Genomic DNA, 17,927 nt, shown 5'->3' on the forward strand with positions numbered 1-17,927 from the left:
AAACTAGATTGTGTCTAAATCTTTCATTTCTACTTCCCACCCATGCACTCTCTCACTGTCTGTTTGCGAATATTGGGACAGAACAGGGATGTCACGATTGTTGTAAAAGTTGATTAAAATGGGTTTATCGGGTAGTTACAAATGTGTGTCTTGTCTGATTGTGTGTCATGCCATCTGGTTTCACTGGAAATAATGCAGACAAATACCGTTATGTGTGATACTGCATTTTTATTATACATTCATTCCGAAAACAGTCGTAACATCGTGGATCAGAATTATTGTCCAACAATTCGGACAACATAACCAATCGACATATTAATAACGTCCGGATAAAGTACTGCATCCCTCATCTGTTTTGATAACTTTCAAATATTACTCTGATACGCCCAACCTGTAAAATGGAACTATGTTCGGCATTAGATGGAAATATGCTGAATCAGCGATTTGGCCGTTTCCGTTAAACCACCAGTCACCCATACATAGCACCGATATTCAGACATGAGATCACTGAAGATTCTTCCCTAATGCTTTCATCCTCCTGTTTAACCATCAAGCATCAGAGATTGTGTTTGAGGGGAATAGTTTCATCTGCTGACACCGCCCCGGACAGTGGATCTTAAACAGCTCGGACCGGAAGCACAATTCCATACCGTCCGCAAATATTGACCGTTTGTATGAAGATTGCCTCTCTGTGACCTTCGTCGCTCGCCGTGAGGTTGACGTTGGAAGCCGCGACGTTCGGAATCTGCTTGACGGTCTTCGTCCTGTACGTGTTCACTACGGCTACACTAAATGCTATATTTGTTGTACTGATTGTTTTCCTGGATTGTTTACTTGTTCCTTTGTTGTCCAACGCTGCAGACTGCAATATGCCATATGTATAAACTGCCGGACAAAAGACAGAACACACCCATGTTTGGTGACGGTTAAAAATGAAACAAACTAGAAATGGTTATTCAATGATAATGAACTTGATACAGGGATTAGAGTTGTGTTTTGGACCTTATGTTTGCATTGCTTCAGAGACTGTTTGGGGGGAAACAAGTTTCAGGGATTAATTTTACTTCAGGGTACTTCAGGTGTTTATGTGCCCTAAAGTAAAATAGCGTTTATGGACCCGTGAAGATCCGGGATAGAAAAGGTTTTCAGCAACCCATGCTTGCCGTAAAAGGCAACCATGCTTGTCGTAAGAGGCGACTAACAGGATCGGGTGGCTAGTCTCGCTGACTTGGTTGATGCATGTCATCACATCCAAATTGCGTGGATCGATGCTCATGATGTCAATCACTGGATTGTCTGGTCCAGCCTCGATTATTTACAGACCGCCGTCATATAGCTGGAATACTGCTGAGTGCGGCGTAAAACAACCAACCAACCAGAACAGCATGCGGGGTGAAAGCCATAAGTTTGAAAACACAACCACGTGTATGCATGGCGCTTACATACCTACAAACATAATCAACCGTCCCCATTCAGACATTATGTGACCAATACGCCGGGCCGGCCATATCTGTCATCTGTATCTGTAACAGTCTCGTTCGGTTACATATGGACTTCGTGTGAAGTACCTCTCGATCAATATTGACCGGTTGCTGTTCAAACACTCCAATCCGATCTAATGATAGACCGTTATTTACACGCATGCGCTCTTTGCCGTTAAATAGAAGGGGAGGTCTATCAATGGTTGTCAGACATACACAGGATCGGTTTTGAGAGATAGAAATCTGTTTGGGAAGCCGCGGACCGTTTCAATATCTGTACCCTTCTCATACAGATGACACTGGTTGATTGACGTCATGAACAGAATAACTGTTTGGTTAATCTACACACCCCTGTTATGTAGGCCATCTGTATTTGTGGACTGTTTCATTCCCAGTTCTAAGTTTTATTCATACATATCCCCATGCCAAGAAAACAAAATTAACTAAAAAATATATCTGCCCTATATTTTATCTCTATCATATTTGAGGGGGGGCGGGTGGCCCAGTCGTCTAGGGCGCCGCGATTCACTGTGCAGAGTTGCGTCCCTTGGGCATGCCAGAAACCTATGATTGTGGGTTCGAATCCCGGTTCGCCCCGATTATGTTTCTAGGTTTGACAGCACCATACCCGTGCTCGTGGGTTTCACCGAAGTGGTAAACGTCTGAGACCTGCATCACTTCGAGCTTTCCTCCAACATTAAGCTGACTCGCCGCGATAAAACTGGAATACTGTTAAAAGCGGCGTTAAAACCAACTCACTCACTCACTATCATATTTGAAGAAGGGAAGTAACTCTGCCTTTTGCTTTGTATCTTTTAATCATTTAAGCTCTCCATCTTTATAATCCTTTGGAGCTGTCAACTCTATTGTGCCGTTTGTACATATCTGAAACAACAGCCCATCGTTCGGTTTTATTTTCAGATAAGGGTTTTTTTGTACATTTTAAAATTTTATTCCACCCGCTGCCTCCCTCTGAAGCTGAACATGTAGATGAGCAAACTGGCGAATTGAATAGATGGCCTCAGTCGTGAGCAAGTTACACAACAGCAGAGGGTAAACATCTTCAAATATCATGTCTGATTCACCCAGTGTATACATAATTTTAAGTGACATCCTTTTTGAGTTTGAAAAAGAAATGATAGTATTTCAGACATTTGCTTCCGTATATGGAGTTTGGGGGAAATAGCTGAAATAATAAAATAATGAATCAGCATTGCGCATACGCTGTGTTCAGGAATGAATGACGACAGTCTTGACAGTACAATGAATGTTATACAACTTTGAAGTTTTGAGTGCAAGGGAATAAAATCTGTGAGTCACTGTAAATGAAATTAGTAGGTGGTAAAACAATTAAACGACGGGTCTTCTTCGTGGTATAAATATCACCCGCCCTAGCAACGACAAAGATCAATTTCGATAATGACGAGTGAAACGGTAAACTGGCAGGGGGTGGCTATATCAGTTTGTATCACATAGACGTCATGCAGTGGGTCTTGGTCTTGGATATAAGGATAGACAGTAGAATAGAAAACTGGTTCATTCGCAACCAGTTGACCCAAACAAAAATGTTGACTTAATGAGTGAGTGAATATATGAATGCGTTTACGTCGTCGTTTCTGGCATTCTCTAGCTCTATTTAACTTACTTTTAGTCCCAGAAAAAAAATCTTATTTATAAGTATATATCAAGAAAATAAATAAAATCCAAAAGGAGCCCAAAACTGCTGTAGTTTAGTTGAGGTAATCTAGACTTGCCATATCATTCTAGGCTTGAGATGGAGTTCCTTTTTACATATATTCTCTCATGTCTGGATGTCACCAAGATGTGACTATGGTTTTACGCCGCTGGTCGCAATATTTGTGCAATATCACGGCGAGGGTACACCAAAATGAGTTTCACGCATTGTACCCATGTGGGGAATCGAACTCGGGCCTTCGCCGCGACGAGCGAACGCTTTGAAATAAACTCTGGACTACCCCACCGAATTAACAGGCTGGATGTCCTGAAAAAGAAATTGTCAGAAGAGAAATAAAAAAATCGAACTATCCTTCCAGAGAAAAAAAAGAAAAATGTTTATCGTGAATCAGTGGCCGAAGAAATAATCTATCTCTAACAGAAGTCCTGTCCCTCATAAAATCATAATAGAAATCTAATAGTCACAGCAGAAATAAGCGGTGTAATAGCAACAATACCATACAGTGTTATGATAAAGTTAGCTGGCAACAAAACAGATACCAAATGTGCAACAAGCGTTAATATTAATGGACAAAACAACACGTGGTCACGCTAGCGTCCGCAACACCCCCGCTCTCCAAGCATCTCCATCAAGTCACCTGGCTGCAGTACGTATCCAGCCACCAAACAATCTCTCATCCACATTCTGCGGGATGGGTCGTGTCAGCTTATTTGACTTGAGGACGAATCGATCAAAAATCAATATCAACATCTGCCGTCAAACGACGTGTATTTCAATGGGCGTTCCTTTCATGCGGTCTGAATTTAACCTACTTTTCATAGCAAACCGATGAATTAGTGAATTCACATCAATCCTGTTTTAATGTCGGTAAAGATTGCATTTTGTACAATTACCACGGTTGTAAATTAAACATGCGCGTTCGATGACTCTCAACACCTGTTGAAATGCCGTTGCGGTTTAGAGTTCCTTCCCTTCGCTGTGCCGAGAAACTACTTTCTTAACAGCTTACCTAATAAACTTTACACGGTTTGCCCGTGCGGGCGCATTCTGTCACTGTAATTAGAAACTGCCTTTCAGGGATGTGTTAACCCTATGTTTAATTCACATTCGACATTTCCTGCAGTATCGAGCACATGAGATGTATAATACTTGTGTACCACGACATGACCATTTCCAGTATTGGAGAGAAATTGTTTTGATAAATTTGTTTAGGCATCATACTGGTATACATATAATATTATAATTATCTAATGTCAAATCGTGAGGCGAAATAAATATACGTTTCGATTTTCTTGATTTTGTTTTGTTTAACGCCGTAGTAAAAAATACCCCTGCTATATTCGACCCTGGACCATACATTCCAATGATTGATATTATGAGCACGATCCACGCAATCGGGTTACGACGCAATCTTGGTAAATCAACCAAGTCATCGTGTTAAACCACCCGATACATGAAGTATTCTCTGACGACCATCACAAGTTGTTGGTGACCATTTCTAACCCAGAGTCCCCACGATATTATGCTTTCAGAACAGTAAAGTGTCATGAATTGTGGTTGATATTTTTTCACTATGGTTTATTAATTTATTTTCATTAATTGTGATTTTGTTAAAAACTTCAATGATAATAATAATAATAATAATAATAATAATAATAATAATAATAATAATACCGTATTCGACGTAATAATATTTTTTCACTATGGTTTATTAATTTATTTTAATTAATTGTGATTTTGTTAAAAACTTCAATGTTAATAATAATAATAATACCGTATTCGACGTAGGGCGCTCTCAAAATTAAAAATAGGGGGCTCTTATTAGAATATTATATCCCCAAATTTAATTGCCAGAAATTAAGGGTGCACATAACACACGAGTGCGTATTATACACGAATAAATGTCTTTTGTACATTGATCATTCAGAAAGGGTGCAATGGAGATTGTTCACTAGTGGGCGCTTATAAGAACGGGGCGCTTATTACGTCGAATACGGTAATAATAATAATAATAATAATGAATGTCCATGGCTGTACATTAACATAACCTAGGTCAATTGTTCAGTGTGCACTCGAATTTCATTCTCGGCTTCCTGGCGTATGTACAACACGAGCTTGCCTTAATATGTATAGAACAATATTCAAAACACTTAATACTTATAAGTATGAAGCGAGAAGATTAGAAAAAAATTGATATCGTACGCCAGTGAGGCTTTCTCTACAGAAAAAAAACATTAACCTTCAAATGACATTTTACTCTCTTGTACAGAGAGAAAAAAAACAAGCGGTAAACTTAGCAGTGTCCTTTCGACACGGACTTTTTACCTCCGTGTAATTAAAAAGTGTTCAATGTTTTTGTCGGGGCTACGTGTAAACACTTCTGATACTAGGTTTAAATGGAACTATTTGAGCAGGTACAGTTATTTTTTGCGTTTTCTGACATGTTTGCTTGTCTTATGGTGAAGACATCGTGTCCTGTATAAATACTCCACAGTTTTCACGAACGTGTGGTTTATTCTTTTCGCGGGTCAGGTCCCGTTTAAGCGCCTTAATCCTTCCCTTGGCTTAAACTTGTACACAAAATGTGCCAGAAAGCATACATTCCAATGTTTAAAAAATCAACAAAACAAACCGAAAAATCTATACATTTTTTAGATATTTTCTTTCGTGTCACGCACCCGCTAAATATTTGCAATGGAAATAATTAATTCCGTATTTATTTAAAAGGAATCATTCATATTTCTACAGATTGATAGTTTATGAAATATTATTGGTATGAGCTGGTGATGTGACCTCCACACTCGAAACATGGTAATGATATATGACAGGTGCGCGCCGCGACTTCATAAAAGCTAGTCGCGAGGGAAACCTTTCAGAATCACAGAGCGCTGCTCGCGGCTGACACATGTAAACAAAACTGCCGGCGCGATGTGGCGATTCAACGTTCTTCTTTTGAAAACCCTTCGTGGGTCGTGTTTAATACCTGTGTTACAACTGGAAGCCACATTAACTTCTCTTTAACGGATTTCGCATTTTTCACTCCGGACAATGCCTGGATACGGTATGAGGGAGTGTCTTTATAGATGACTGAAGCTTTGAGCACCGCATGCCGCATGTCATTTTGACGGCAGGGATGTTGATAGTCACAAAGCAACTCGGAAGATGAGATATTGAGTCGGATATTATTACACGTGTGATGACAACCTTTGAGTTGCGAAAATGGAAATATTTCGTTTTATTCTTGGATTCTTACTATCAATTTTGATCATCCAAGGAAATGCACAGTTTGAGACGAGACCTGCTGTGGGAGAAATTACGGGTGAGTTAAGTCGACACTCGTGTTATAATGTTCATTTTGAGCAGCCAAACGTCACATGTAGTACACGTTCTTCTACTTTCTTCTCCATGTAATATACTTGTCACGGAACTTGATTTCATTGTCGGTATTCATGTCACCCAAATGACATTGTCATATTTTTTCTCTGAACATACACAATATCATTGGGAATTACGTGTATTAATTGAAGTCGAACGAAGAAAAGGTATCACGTTATTGTAAAGGTTTCCATATATAATTCATAATCCAGTAACATTTCTGATGCTATGAGATCGATATTTTCTACCTGTGGGTAGCTCCTGTTGTTGTCATTTTCTGCCCTTTCAGATTATAAGGAAAAACAAAAGTATATCAAGCAGTGTCCTTTTGAAATTGAGATTGGAAGCGCAGGCGACGGATTAGTGTCCATTGATCTTGATAAGCCAGACTGAGCGCACTTCGGGCGGTCGATTTATGTCCCAAGCGATCTGTTTGGCCGTGCTGACTGAAAAATAACAAAATGAAGATATGAAGTGGTATAACACATTCAATTGAGATATTATTAAAGGGGGGTGTTTTAAATAGATTTGATAAAGGAATATTTTTAATGGAATTAATTTTCTCACAATCATTGTGATATGTTGTATGAGTAATTTGGGATGTGTGTCCTTTGTTTTATATAAGTATATCAAGTAGTGGAATTATTGGTTTCACATACTGTAACCAAGAGGAACTGTAATAACACCCGCCTATGATGTATTAATGGACCCCCTCAACTGCCAAGAGTCTCTCTCCACTCCACACACCTCGCACACCTCTCTCCAAGCCCACACCTCACTCCACCCCACCTCACTCTCTACCCCCGCCCCAGTCTCTACCCCCGCCCCAGTCTCTACCCCCACCCAAACACACATCTCACTCTCTACCCCACACCCCACTCACACACCTCGCACACCTCTCTCCAAGCCCACACCTCACTCCACCCCACCTCACTCTCTACCCCCCGCCCCAGTCTCTACCCCCGCCCCAGTCTCTACCCCACCCAAACACACATCTCACTCTCTACCCCCGCCCCAGTCTCTACCCCACCCAAACACACATCTCACTCTCTACCTCCGCCCCAGTCTCTACCCCCGCCCCAGTCTCTACCCCCACCCAAACACACATCTCACTCTCTACAGAACACCCCACACCCCCACCCCCCCCCCACACACATCACTCACTGCCCCCCACCCCCCCCCACACACACACCCATTACTCCCCCCCCACACACTTCACGCCACTCCCACACCTCCCTCCAACCCCCCCCCCATTCCCACACACCCAACACCATTCTTTCCTCCCACCTCACACACCCCAACTCTCCAACACACCTCATCTCTCTCATATTAACTTCAACAATTAATGCACATCTGTGTAGGTATAACATTTATATTGCACTGTTGGTTTCTGTTCACTGCTTCAGATTTGTATTTGAAATATATATTAAATATTTTTATTCATATTTTCACACACCTCACATCTCTCTCATTTTAACTTCTAATTTAGTCACACACACACACACCTATGTTATATCAATTATGCCAAGTATTTCATGGGACAACAATGCACATCTGTGTGGGTATAACTTTTATATTGCCCTGTTGGTTTCTGTCCACTGCTTTCGATTTGTATTTGAAATAGTTATGAAATATCTTTATTCATATTTTATGTTACACGAAGTAGATCAACTCGCACTGCTCCTCATGAAAAAGCGTGTGAGAGACCTCCACATTTAAATATAGACCATGTACATTGCAGCAATATGTAATAAATCCAGACTACAACAGTAACAGCACAATGGAACAATGTCAATAGCAGGGTGTCGCTCAGGCATAGTCTATTGACAACCCAAAGCTTTCAAACTGTGGCGGGAAGGATTTAATGAAGTCCTTTCCCTTGCTGTGTGTTGTTGTTGCTTCTGATGTGTATTGGTATGAATTATGCAGTCACACACACGCATTACACATGCTGTGTGGCTTGTATAGATGCTTGTTTCATGTACATTGTGCAGGTGATTACAGGTGAATGGCAGGGGTATTTACTTAAAGGAAGTGGTAGCTCTGTAAACCTGCTCCAGTAATTGTGAACTTGACAATGACATACTTGAACTAATTCATGATAAGGGACAAACATTTACTTGAAGTGGGGTGTGTGTGTGTGTGTTGGGGGGAGAGGGGGGATCGGATGGGGGGTTGCATCGGCATTTTCCAGTATCACCGGACCTACTAATATCTGTGTTAACTTCCAGTAGGCCCTTTTAGGACCAGTATTGATTTTGAAAATGAATTTAGAACAGTAATGAATTTAACCACAAGACTCGAGTCCATTAAATCCCTTTCTATCCATTTAATCTCAGCTCACAATAGTCCAAATATTAACGCTGAGTCTACTGAAAAGGGTGCCATGCGACAAGTTCAACATGTTCAAGCTAGCATTTGTAGATGCCATGAAACTGCTCCCTGATTCAGGTGGGTGAATGATTGTAATAATCTACTATTAAACCAGTCATACCCAGAGCTCGATTTAAGTTCATCGATTTAACCTGCACCAGGTGCATGTTGACATGAAAACCCAGTTGTACCAACCAAAACCAAGTTGCACCCTTGTCCAATTAATTTATCAAAGTTGAAACATTGGCCGGTCTGCTGCTAGTGTCACATAAATTAATGATGTATTGCTGTGCAAAAAAAAAAAATATATATATATATATATATATATATATATATATATATATATATATAAACACATAGCTTCTGCTAACTATGTTTTATGATAAATAAACACTCTTCTTACAAAACATTATTTCTCAAATTTATCATGTTTATTTTTTTATGTGAATTGACATAGTGGTTCAATATTGAAATGTTTTTGCTATTTACATGAAACAGACAGAGCTCGAGATAAGCTGCATTATGCATAAAATGTGCATATATAAACAGATATATGCAAACAAATCAAATTCCAGCATATCAAATGTGCAACAAAAACTATAAATATGCTATTAAAATAAAATTAATGCGTATATTACAACCATTAGATGAAATGATTGCGTATATTACAACTGTTATATACGGTGCAATTCACTTACCAACAGTTACAATCAGAAAAGCTTGTGCCACAAACACACAGACCGAAGAGCACATAGGGCCTAGTCAATGTTCATGCTGTTTCTTTAACAGTCACTGATTGGTGTTTTAAAAAAAGCGCTTTCCTTACAATACTGAGGTTTCGCAAACAAAAATAGCTTCCAGGAGAGAGTAAACCAGTCACATAGTTTTAAATGATTTACAGGGATTGTTACGAAACAGGTTTCCAAGTTAAAATACCCCAATGTCAAGACACAGGTAGGTAAATAAAAATTGAATACCTCTAAAAATTGATACCGATCAAAATTAACCCCCTTAGGTAAAATATCCCATAACGAAAAGCTTATCTATTGCTCTGAACAGAAGCCCTCACATAAGTTACGTCCAATTAGTGCCTCACGTTAAATAGCCTTGTCTTGACGACACAGTACAGTCATAAAAGAGCCATGCTGCTCCCAGGAATGTCAGTTATCAAGCTGAGGTTGTCAACCAGTGAAGATCCGGGGTAGAATAGGCCTTCAGCAACCCATGCTTGCCGTAAAAGGAGACTATGCCTGTCGCAAAAGGCGACTAACGGGATCGGGTGGTCAGGCTCACTGAATTGGTTGATGCATGTCATCGATCCCAATTGCATGGATCGATGCTCATGATGTCAATCACTTGATTGTCTGATCCAGACATGATTATATACAGACCATTGTCATATTGCTGGAATATTGCTGAGTGCGGCTTTAAACAACAAACAAACAAACAAACTTTTCAAGACAATAATGCAGATATGTCTGATCTTGTGTGTATGTTGTTATATGAAATGCAAGGCGTATTGTTTGGTACTGTGTTTTCATTACAAATTATTACCCATTATTTTTTAATTTAATTTGGAATTTTATTTTTTTAGAATGAACATAATCTTTCATAGATGACATGAACTTTAGGTTGTTTGAAGAACAAATTTAACTACTTTTACGAATTACTATGACAGCCTCTTTGGTGGTTCAGTCCCTGCCTTTGTCACACACACCAAGGGGAGGTCGGATAGCCTAGTGATTAAGGCGTGGCTCGTCACGCCGAAGACTTGTGTTTGATTCCCCACATGGGTACAATGTGTGAAGCCCATTTTCCGTTGTCCCTATCCGCAATATTGCTGGAATATTGCTAAAAGTGGCATAAAACCATACTCATTCACTCATTTCCCTTGCCCTGATTATTTACGTGGAAATCAGGAAATATTGTTGCTGCGTTGAACCAAAAGCCATTTAATGATGGTACTTGTTTTTTCAGTAACTGGCACTCTGAATTAGGGGGATAAAACAATGACTGGTCAGCTTTGGCAATACTTTCTAAAATTCCCAAGCAATTTGACAATACTTTGTAAAGTCTAGATTTGTTCAGTTTGAGTGGAGAGATTCACTGAACTCCTTTCTAGTATATCAGGGATTCATCAAGACCTGCTCAGAGGCCGTCATCAAATGTTGCCCCAAGTCTGCAGCAAATGTACTTAAAACTTCCCAAATTGAAATTTAAAAAAATCCAATGGTAACATAATAATATACATATACAATGTAATGATTTTTTTACCAATTTGCCTGCCATGGGCACTCAGTTTAAAATCCCAGATTAAACCCCTGGTATATAAAAAACTCAATTTCACTCAATCTTAAAATATTTGTCCATGATGTCCCATGTTCAATGAGGTCTCATAAATGAACTAAACAGTCGGTTATCTGACACCTATATGACCAGGACATATTATCCATCACTAGATGTGTTTGTTTTCACTCTTAAAAGCTTCATGCATGATTTACAGAAGCTGAAGGATTATGTGGTTTTCACAAGGGTACACAATAGTGGCAATATTCAAACAAGGGCATCAGAAATGCCTCAGGCTAGTTCTATACAATGCCTAGCAGAACAAAAAATACAATTTAAACAGTAAATCAACATGTCTGGTGATATTTTATCTCAAATTTCGAATTTGTACTGACCAAGTTTCTCATAACCCGTTCGTTTGCCGGACTTCGCTAAAGGGGTACGGTGTAAAAAAATTTCTGCGCTTGGTATTCGAATTTTCTTTTTCTCTCCAAAATATTGAATCCGCTAGAGGGGGGTGCGCATTATACATTGGTGCGCACTATACTCAAGAAAATACGGTAAACAGTGTACATGTGTGGACAAACTGACATTTTCCAGTTATGACAATTCTGGGTTGGCAGTAAACTACAGAACCACAGCTATTATGACATTGTGTTTTGTGTAGACTTTTTCTGTATGTTAAACAGGTTGCCTTGACTTATCCGTGTCAGGGCGACATTGATGTGATTATAGTGCCGGAAATAATCTGGGATGTTCAGTCAAGTCCCTGCGGCAGGCAACTTAGGAATAAAGCTTTTTTTGGAAGGAAACTGATATTTTTTAAAGTCCTTTTTTCTTTAAATCCTTTGGTGTTTTTGAGCATTACATTCAGTGCTGTAAAATCGATACATACATAAAACTTTCACATCAATGGGCTTTTAGATCGCTACAACCGTATGAAAGACACGTTTCCAACAAATCCCACTATTTCTTTTCCTGCCCCTTTTATCATGTTTATAATGATGTATATCATTTCATTACTCTGATATCTTGTATTGTTACGTATGGAGTTATATTTCAATGATTACCTGCTAGTTTTAAATAAAATCTGTGATAAATCTAGTCATTTTACTGTCCTTTTGACGACAGGTTTTTATGGACTAAATATATGTATTTTGAATATAGTACTTTTTCTCGCCACGATATGACTGAAATAATGCCGATGTGATGTTAAATTATAACTCACTCACTCTTCTACTCTGAGGGAGCTGATCTTAACTCTATTTTGAATGGTAATGCTAATTTTACACAAAAAAACTACCTGTCTAGACAATCTTAAAGTCAGTACATTCATACATACTTCATACCAAAAGGTTTAAACTAACTTGAGACGTAATTCCCGCTTATATATTAATGTTTCTACTCATTACACCAATCTGTTGTCCATGATCACTTGCTCTTGTTAACATATTTAGTTTATCATCATGTATTGGTTCGTATAATGCCTTCATGAATATCACTTGTACCGGAGAGGTTTTAACATAAGCCTTTTCGCTTGTTTACCGATCCCGATTCATTGAATTTAATATATGCTCAAATCAAATCAATAAAACTTTGATATAAATCAACTGGGACGGGTAACTCTGGTACTCGGGTCTGAATACGACCTGGGTACCCACAGTACTACCCGGACCTCAGTGGTTAGTCACGAGATATATTGTTTAATGACAAAAACTCACTAGAGCTCAGAGGTTTAACATGACACTACAAGTCACTCATGTTCCCATTTCTTAATGACAATGCACACATTCCTTTTGACTTGTATATGTTTGAGTAAAGAGCTTCAGTCAACTTCAGTGAACGCATGATTTGATCTTTTCATAAGAGACCATATATCTATTCTTGTCTCTGGTTTCATACATGTATCTAAACAGTTTTTGCCAGGGCTACAGTTAAACTATTCCCAATTAGACATTGTGTTCCCCACTCTTGAGACCTACAGTGGGTACCCGGGTAGGGTCGGGTAATAGTGGGTTGGGTACCCGGGTACTAAATTTGGACTCGTCCTAGCCCAAATTCAACTGTTATAAATCCTCGCAAAACAAATGATACATATATGGTTGTGTTCTTCTATATGGGTTGATGTTTCCCAACAATAATCATTTTCAAGATTATCTAGCACATCTGGGTTTCTTGGAACAGAACTTAATGCTTAACCATGGAATAAGTAGAGAAATTCTGGAATGTTCTCAATAAATTCACGAATCGTAGAAAAACTACATTTGTTTGTCTTCATCAGCATACATGAAGTTGTGGGTTGTGTCCCTTAGATGTGCCAGGAACCCATGATCATGGGTTTGAATCCCAGGTTCACTAGACTTTGTTTCTAGGTTTGTCAGCACTACACCTGTGCATGTAGGTTTCACCAAAGTGGTAAATGTCTGACACCTGCATCACTTCATGCTTACCTCCCAGAGGAAGCAGGGGGCATGGGTGGCCCAGTTGTCTAAGTTGCTGCGATTCGCTGTGCAGAGTTGCATCCCTTGGGCACTCCAGAAACCTATGATTGTGGGTTCTAATCCTGGTTCGCCCTATTATGTTTCTAGGTTTGTCAGCACCATACCCATGCTCTTGGGTTTCACCGAAGTGGTAAACATCTGAGACCTGCATCACTTCGGGCTTTCCTCCTACATTAAGCTGACACGCCGTGATGTAACTGGAATACTGTTAAAAGCGGCGTTAATCCCAACTCACTCACTCACTCCCACATGAAGCTGCTATACCGTATAGTTGTAACTGAAATACTGTTCAAGGCAATGTTAATCCCAACTCACTCACTCACTCACTCACTCACTCACTCACTCACACTCACTCACTCACTCACTCACACTCACTCACTCACTCACTCACTCACTCACTCACTCACTCACTCACTCACTCACTCACTCACTCTCACTCACTCACTCACTCACTCACTCTCACTCACTCACATACTCACTCACTCTCTCTCACTCACTCACTCTCACTCACTCACTCACTCACTCACTCACTCACACTCACTCACTCACTCACTCACTCACATTAATAACAACTAATAAAAAATAAAAGGCATTTGCCTGCTCAAGCAAAGACTAGGGAACAGATTGCATTTCCACCAGAAAACTTAACCCTTACAGCCAAAACACTAATATTAGTAATAAGCACAATTCAGTAATAGATTAAATCACTAATTTATTTTATTTAAAAAAGTGATTTTGATTTTTATGTCTACCCTCCTGTCCTCAGGTGTTGTGTGGGTTTATTAAAAAGACAAGTATTTCATTTGGCATTTTTGATGGATTAGGGTTAGATAACAGAAGTCTTCCTTTATTCTTCCTCTATATCTCACAGGCACGCATTTCAATGAACCTGTAACCTAATCCCTGGAACATTCATGCATTACCTAGTATTTTATGACTAGGATCAGATGTCATTAGTTGGCTCTATTTTCTATTTGAACATTACTGAATGCAATGAACATGATCCTGTAACAACAAGCAACAGTGTGATCCTTGGAGATCCAGTTGGGACGTCCTTTGTTGGAAACCCAAACAAAATATTTTTGTTATCAACAGAAATATTACTAGTTATTGTCCTTCTCTTTCAATAGTTTCATCATGTACACTGGGAACTTAATATGAAGGCAAATTAGTTCTACAAATCATAACCTTATAAAAATAAATGAACAATTTATTCATTAATACTACTTTGTCACTGTTCTGATGTTACTATCAGCCATGTTGGGATGAGTTAAACAATGTATGACAATGTTTCATTACTACCAATAAATCCTGGTTATTATTAATAATATATTGCATACCAGGATGACTATTTACTTCATTGTGTGTTGTACTATTTGTTCTGATTATAAGCAATAACATGTCATATCTGATCACTGCTGATGTTAAACAAATTAAGATGATATTGATTTTGTCAATGTCAACATTACAGCAACTTCTTGATCGTTATAGATGAATTAATAAAGGAATTAATTGATAGACGTATGAGAAATGAAATGCCACAATAAAAAAATTCCTTATTTGCTGTAATATTTGTTTGTTTGTTTGTTGTTTAACGCTGCACTCAGCACTATTCCAGCTGTTTGACATCGGTCTGTAAATTATCGAGTCTGGACCAGACAATCCAGTGATTGACATCATGAGCATTGATCCAAGCATCTGGGATACAATAACATGCATGAACCAAGTCAGCTAGCCTGACAGCCTGACCACCTTATCCCGTTAGTCGTCTCTTACGACAAGCATAGTCGCCTTTTGTGGCAAGCATGGGTTGCTGGAGACAAATTTCTACCTCGGATCTTCATGGGTCGAATTAAAGAAGGAATGGTTTGATAGACGTATGAGAAATGTAAGGCAACAATGAAATATATTCCTTATTTGCTGTAATGTGTGTGTGTGTGTGTGTGTGTGTGTGTGTGTGTGTGTGTGTGTGTGTGTGTGTGTGTGAGGGGTGGGGGATGGGTCAATTAAGGTGTCGACCACTTGGGATGAAAAAGTCAGATCTCCATCTCTGCATGGTTAATATGAACACTTTCTACACAGCTGTATTTTCTGAATATATGTGTTTTACTCACTAGATGATATAAACTGTCATCAAAATGTTCAGGTTTAGTGTGGATGCTTGTAAACATGACTTGTAGAATTAGATCCAGAAGTTGGTTAATGTGCAGTTTTTGAATCAATGTGCTTAATACGGCAAACATGGTAATTTGATACATAGTAATTTCTTGTTAATTTGACATATTTGGAAGTTTGAAACAATTTAAATGCTGATCTACAGGGTCCATAACATTATTGTTTCGATAAGTTAATAAAGTTGGAGTCACTGAAATTTTACGATTCGTCTATTACATGATTAGCCACAGGTAATTTGGGGATAGAAATTGATAAAACAAGTAATTATGTTGGCCTGGCCTAATGTTAACAATCCAAACTTCCATGGAATACCCCTATTACAATGTGTTGTAGCAGTTCTGATGAGATCAGAGATGATTATTTATTGCCATGCCAGGTTTATGGTCTGAAGAAGTATTGAGTCAGTGTTTTAGCATGGAAGTGTTTTTTTGCTTGGTATCGACATCCTTGTCTTCAAGCTAAATGCCACACATGGCATATAATAGAATGTCATCTTAACAGAGTAGATATACACCCATGATAATGTATATTGACAAGAATTTATTGTCAATTCAGTAGATGTGCTTTACTTTACGAGAACTGTACTTCAGAACATGTGTTGTACCCCCTTGTCTTAAGCCTGGCCAAAGTTACTCACAGACCCGCCCATTTCATCAAGTAGGATTAATCACAAGATTGGGTGAAATAACATGATTCAGTCAGTCTTGTTTCATCAGGTGATGCAGCGAGTCGATATTGACCACGAAATTGAGTGAAACATCTGTGCAAGGCATGTCACCCTGTCACTCACCAGCTGTCAATGTGACAACAGATACAGGTTTCATGTCTGTTTCACGTAGGAGAATCTAGTCTCCAGATTCGATACAATCTCTCTGCCTATAGGCATTCACGCATATTTCATTGGTGTAGATAACACAGGTTTTGTGTAAAAAAAATTTAATTCAATGTTTTGTTGTATTCTTTTGTACAGTTACGGTTTTCAATAATCAGTAATTGTTTTTCATCGAGTTTGTAAATATTTTCCCCAGTTTTAGTCCAGTTTACTTACCACATGTGAAAACACTGGTTCGTTTTATGATTTTGTTATTTAACATTGGCACAAGGGATTTTAAAGAATGAAATATGATTTCTAAGTGTTCCTTCTAGTTGTGGGAATTTAATTTAACCATGCTAACATTACGACTTTGGCACTCTGATACAGTGGAAGTTCCACACTCTGCTGATTGTAGGGACACTCAGTGTTTGAAATGTTACAGTTACAGTGGCAAACTTAAAATCATAAGCAGTTAGGGTGGCCCCTTGCACACGCGATCATTCAATTCCCATAACTCTGTGTAGAAATTCAGTTTGGCCTGTTTTTACATTTTTGCCCCTTTTTGTAATCAAAAAAGTATTAACTTGCATGAAGAAAGACACAAATAGTTACATACATTCATTATGTTTGTATTAATGTACTTTTGAAAAAAAATTAACAGTAATCTTGACTTAAAAAGGGAAAATGTTAAAAATAATGATGCAAAACAGTAGGGTAATTTGAGGATAGTAGGATAAGGACACGGTTAATATCATAAGGACAAATTAAAAATCTTTAATACACATTTAATATCATAGGGACAAATTAAAAAACATAAAGACACAGTTAATATTATCATGATTATAAGGACAAATTAAAAATCATAAGGACAAATAAAAAATATTAAGGACAAATTAAAAATCATAAGGACACAGTTAATATCATAAAAATTGATTAAAAATCATAAGGACACAGTTAATATCAGAAGGACACCGTAAAAATAATTAAGTTCCCTATGCCTTAAGGGCATATTTAGAAATCATACTGTTTTCATAAATATAACTTGTGATGATTTTTGTTATGTGAAGTCATTGATTATTTTACTGTACTGTATGCATGTTAATTCAACGAACACATAGAAAATGATAAACATATGAAACAACACCCCCAATGAACAGAATTTCAAAAATCTATTTCTTGTTGGCACACTAAAATTTCAAAGGGCACACCAGAACCCCTTTGTGACT

The 17,927-nt window shown here is 38.4% G+C and overlaps 1 protein-coding gene across 1 annotated transcript in view; it reads left to right on the top strand.

Moving 5' to 3' along the window:
- The first annotated feature begins 6,089 nt into the window (after nt 1-6,089).
- The window catches only part of LOC139462271 (uncharacterized), an 88,671-nt gene continuing 76,833 nt past the window's right edge, over nt 6,090-17,927 (top strand). Inside the window, exon 1 of the mRNA XM_071243864.1 lies at nt 6,090-6,496. Coding sequence (XP_071099965.1) covers nt 6,397-6,496 — 100 coding nt within the window. The 5' untranslated portion in view covers nt 6,090-6,396. The remainder of the gene's footprint in view (nt 6,497-17,927) is intronic.

The sequence above is a fragment of the Haliotis cracherodii genome, unplaced genomic scaffold (assembly GCF_022045235.1).
Source record: "Haliotis cracherodii isolate W230 unplaced genomic scaffold, xgHalCrac1.p SCAF_15, whole genome shotgun sequence".
NCBI classification, from domain to species: Eukaryota; Metazoa; Mollusca; class Gastropoda; order Lepetellida; family Haliotidae; genus Haliotis; species Haliotis cracherodii.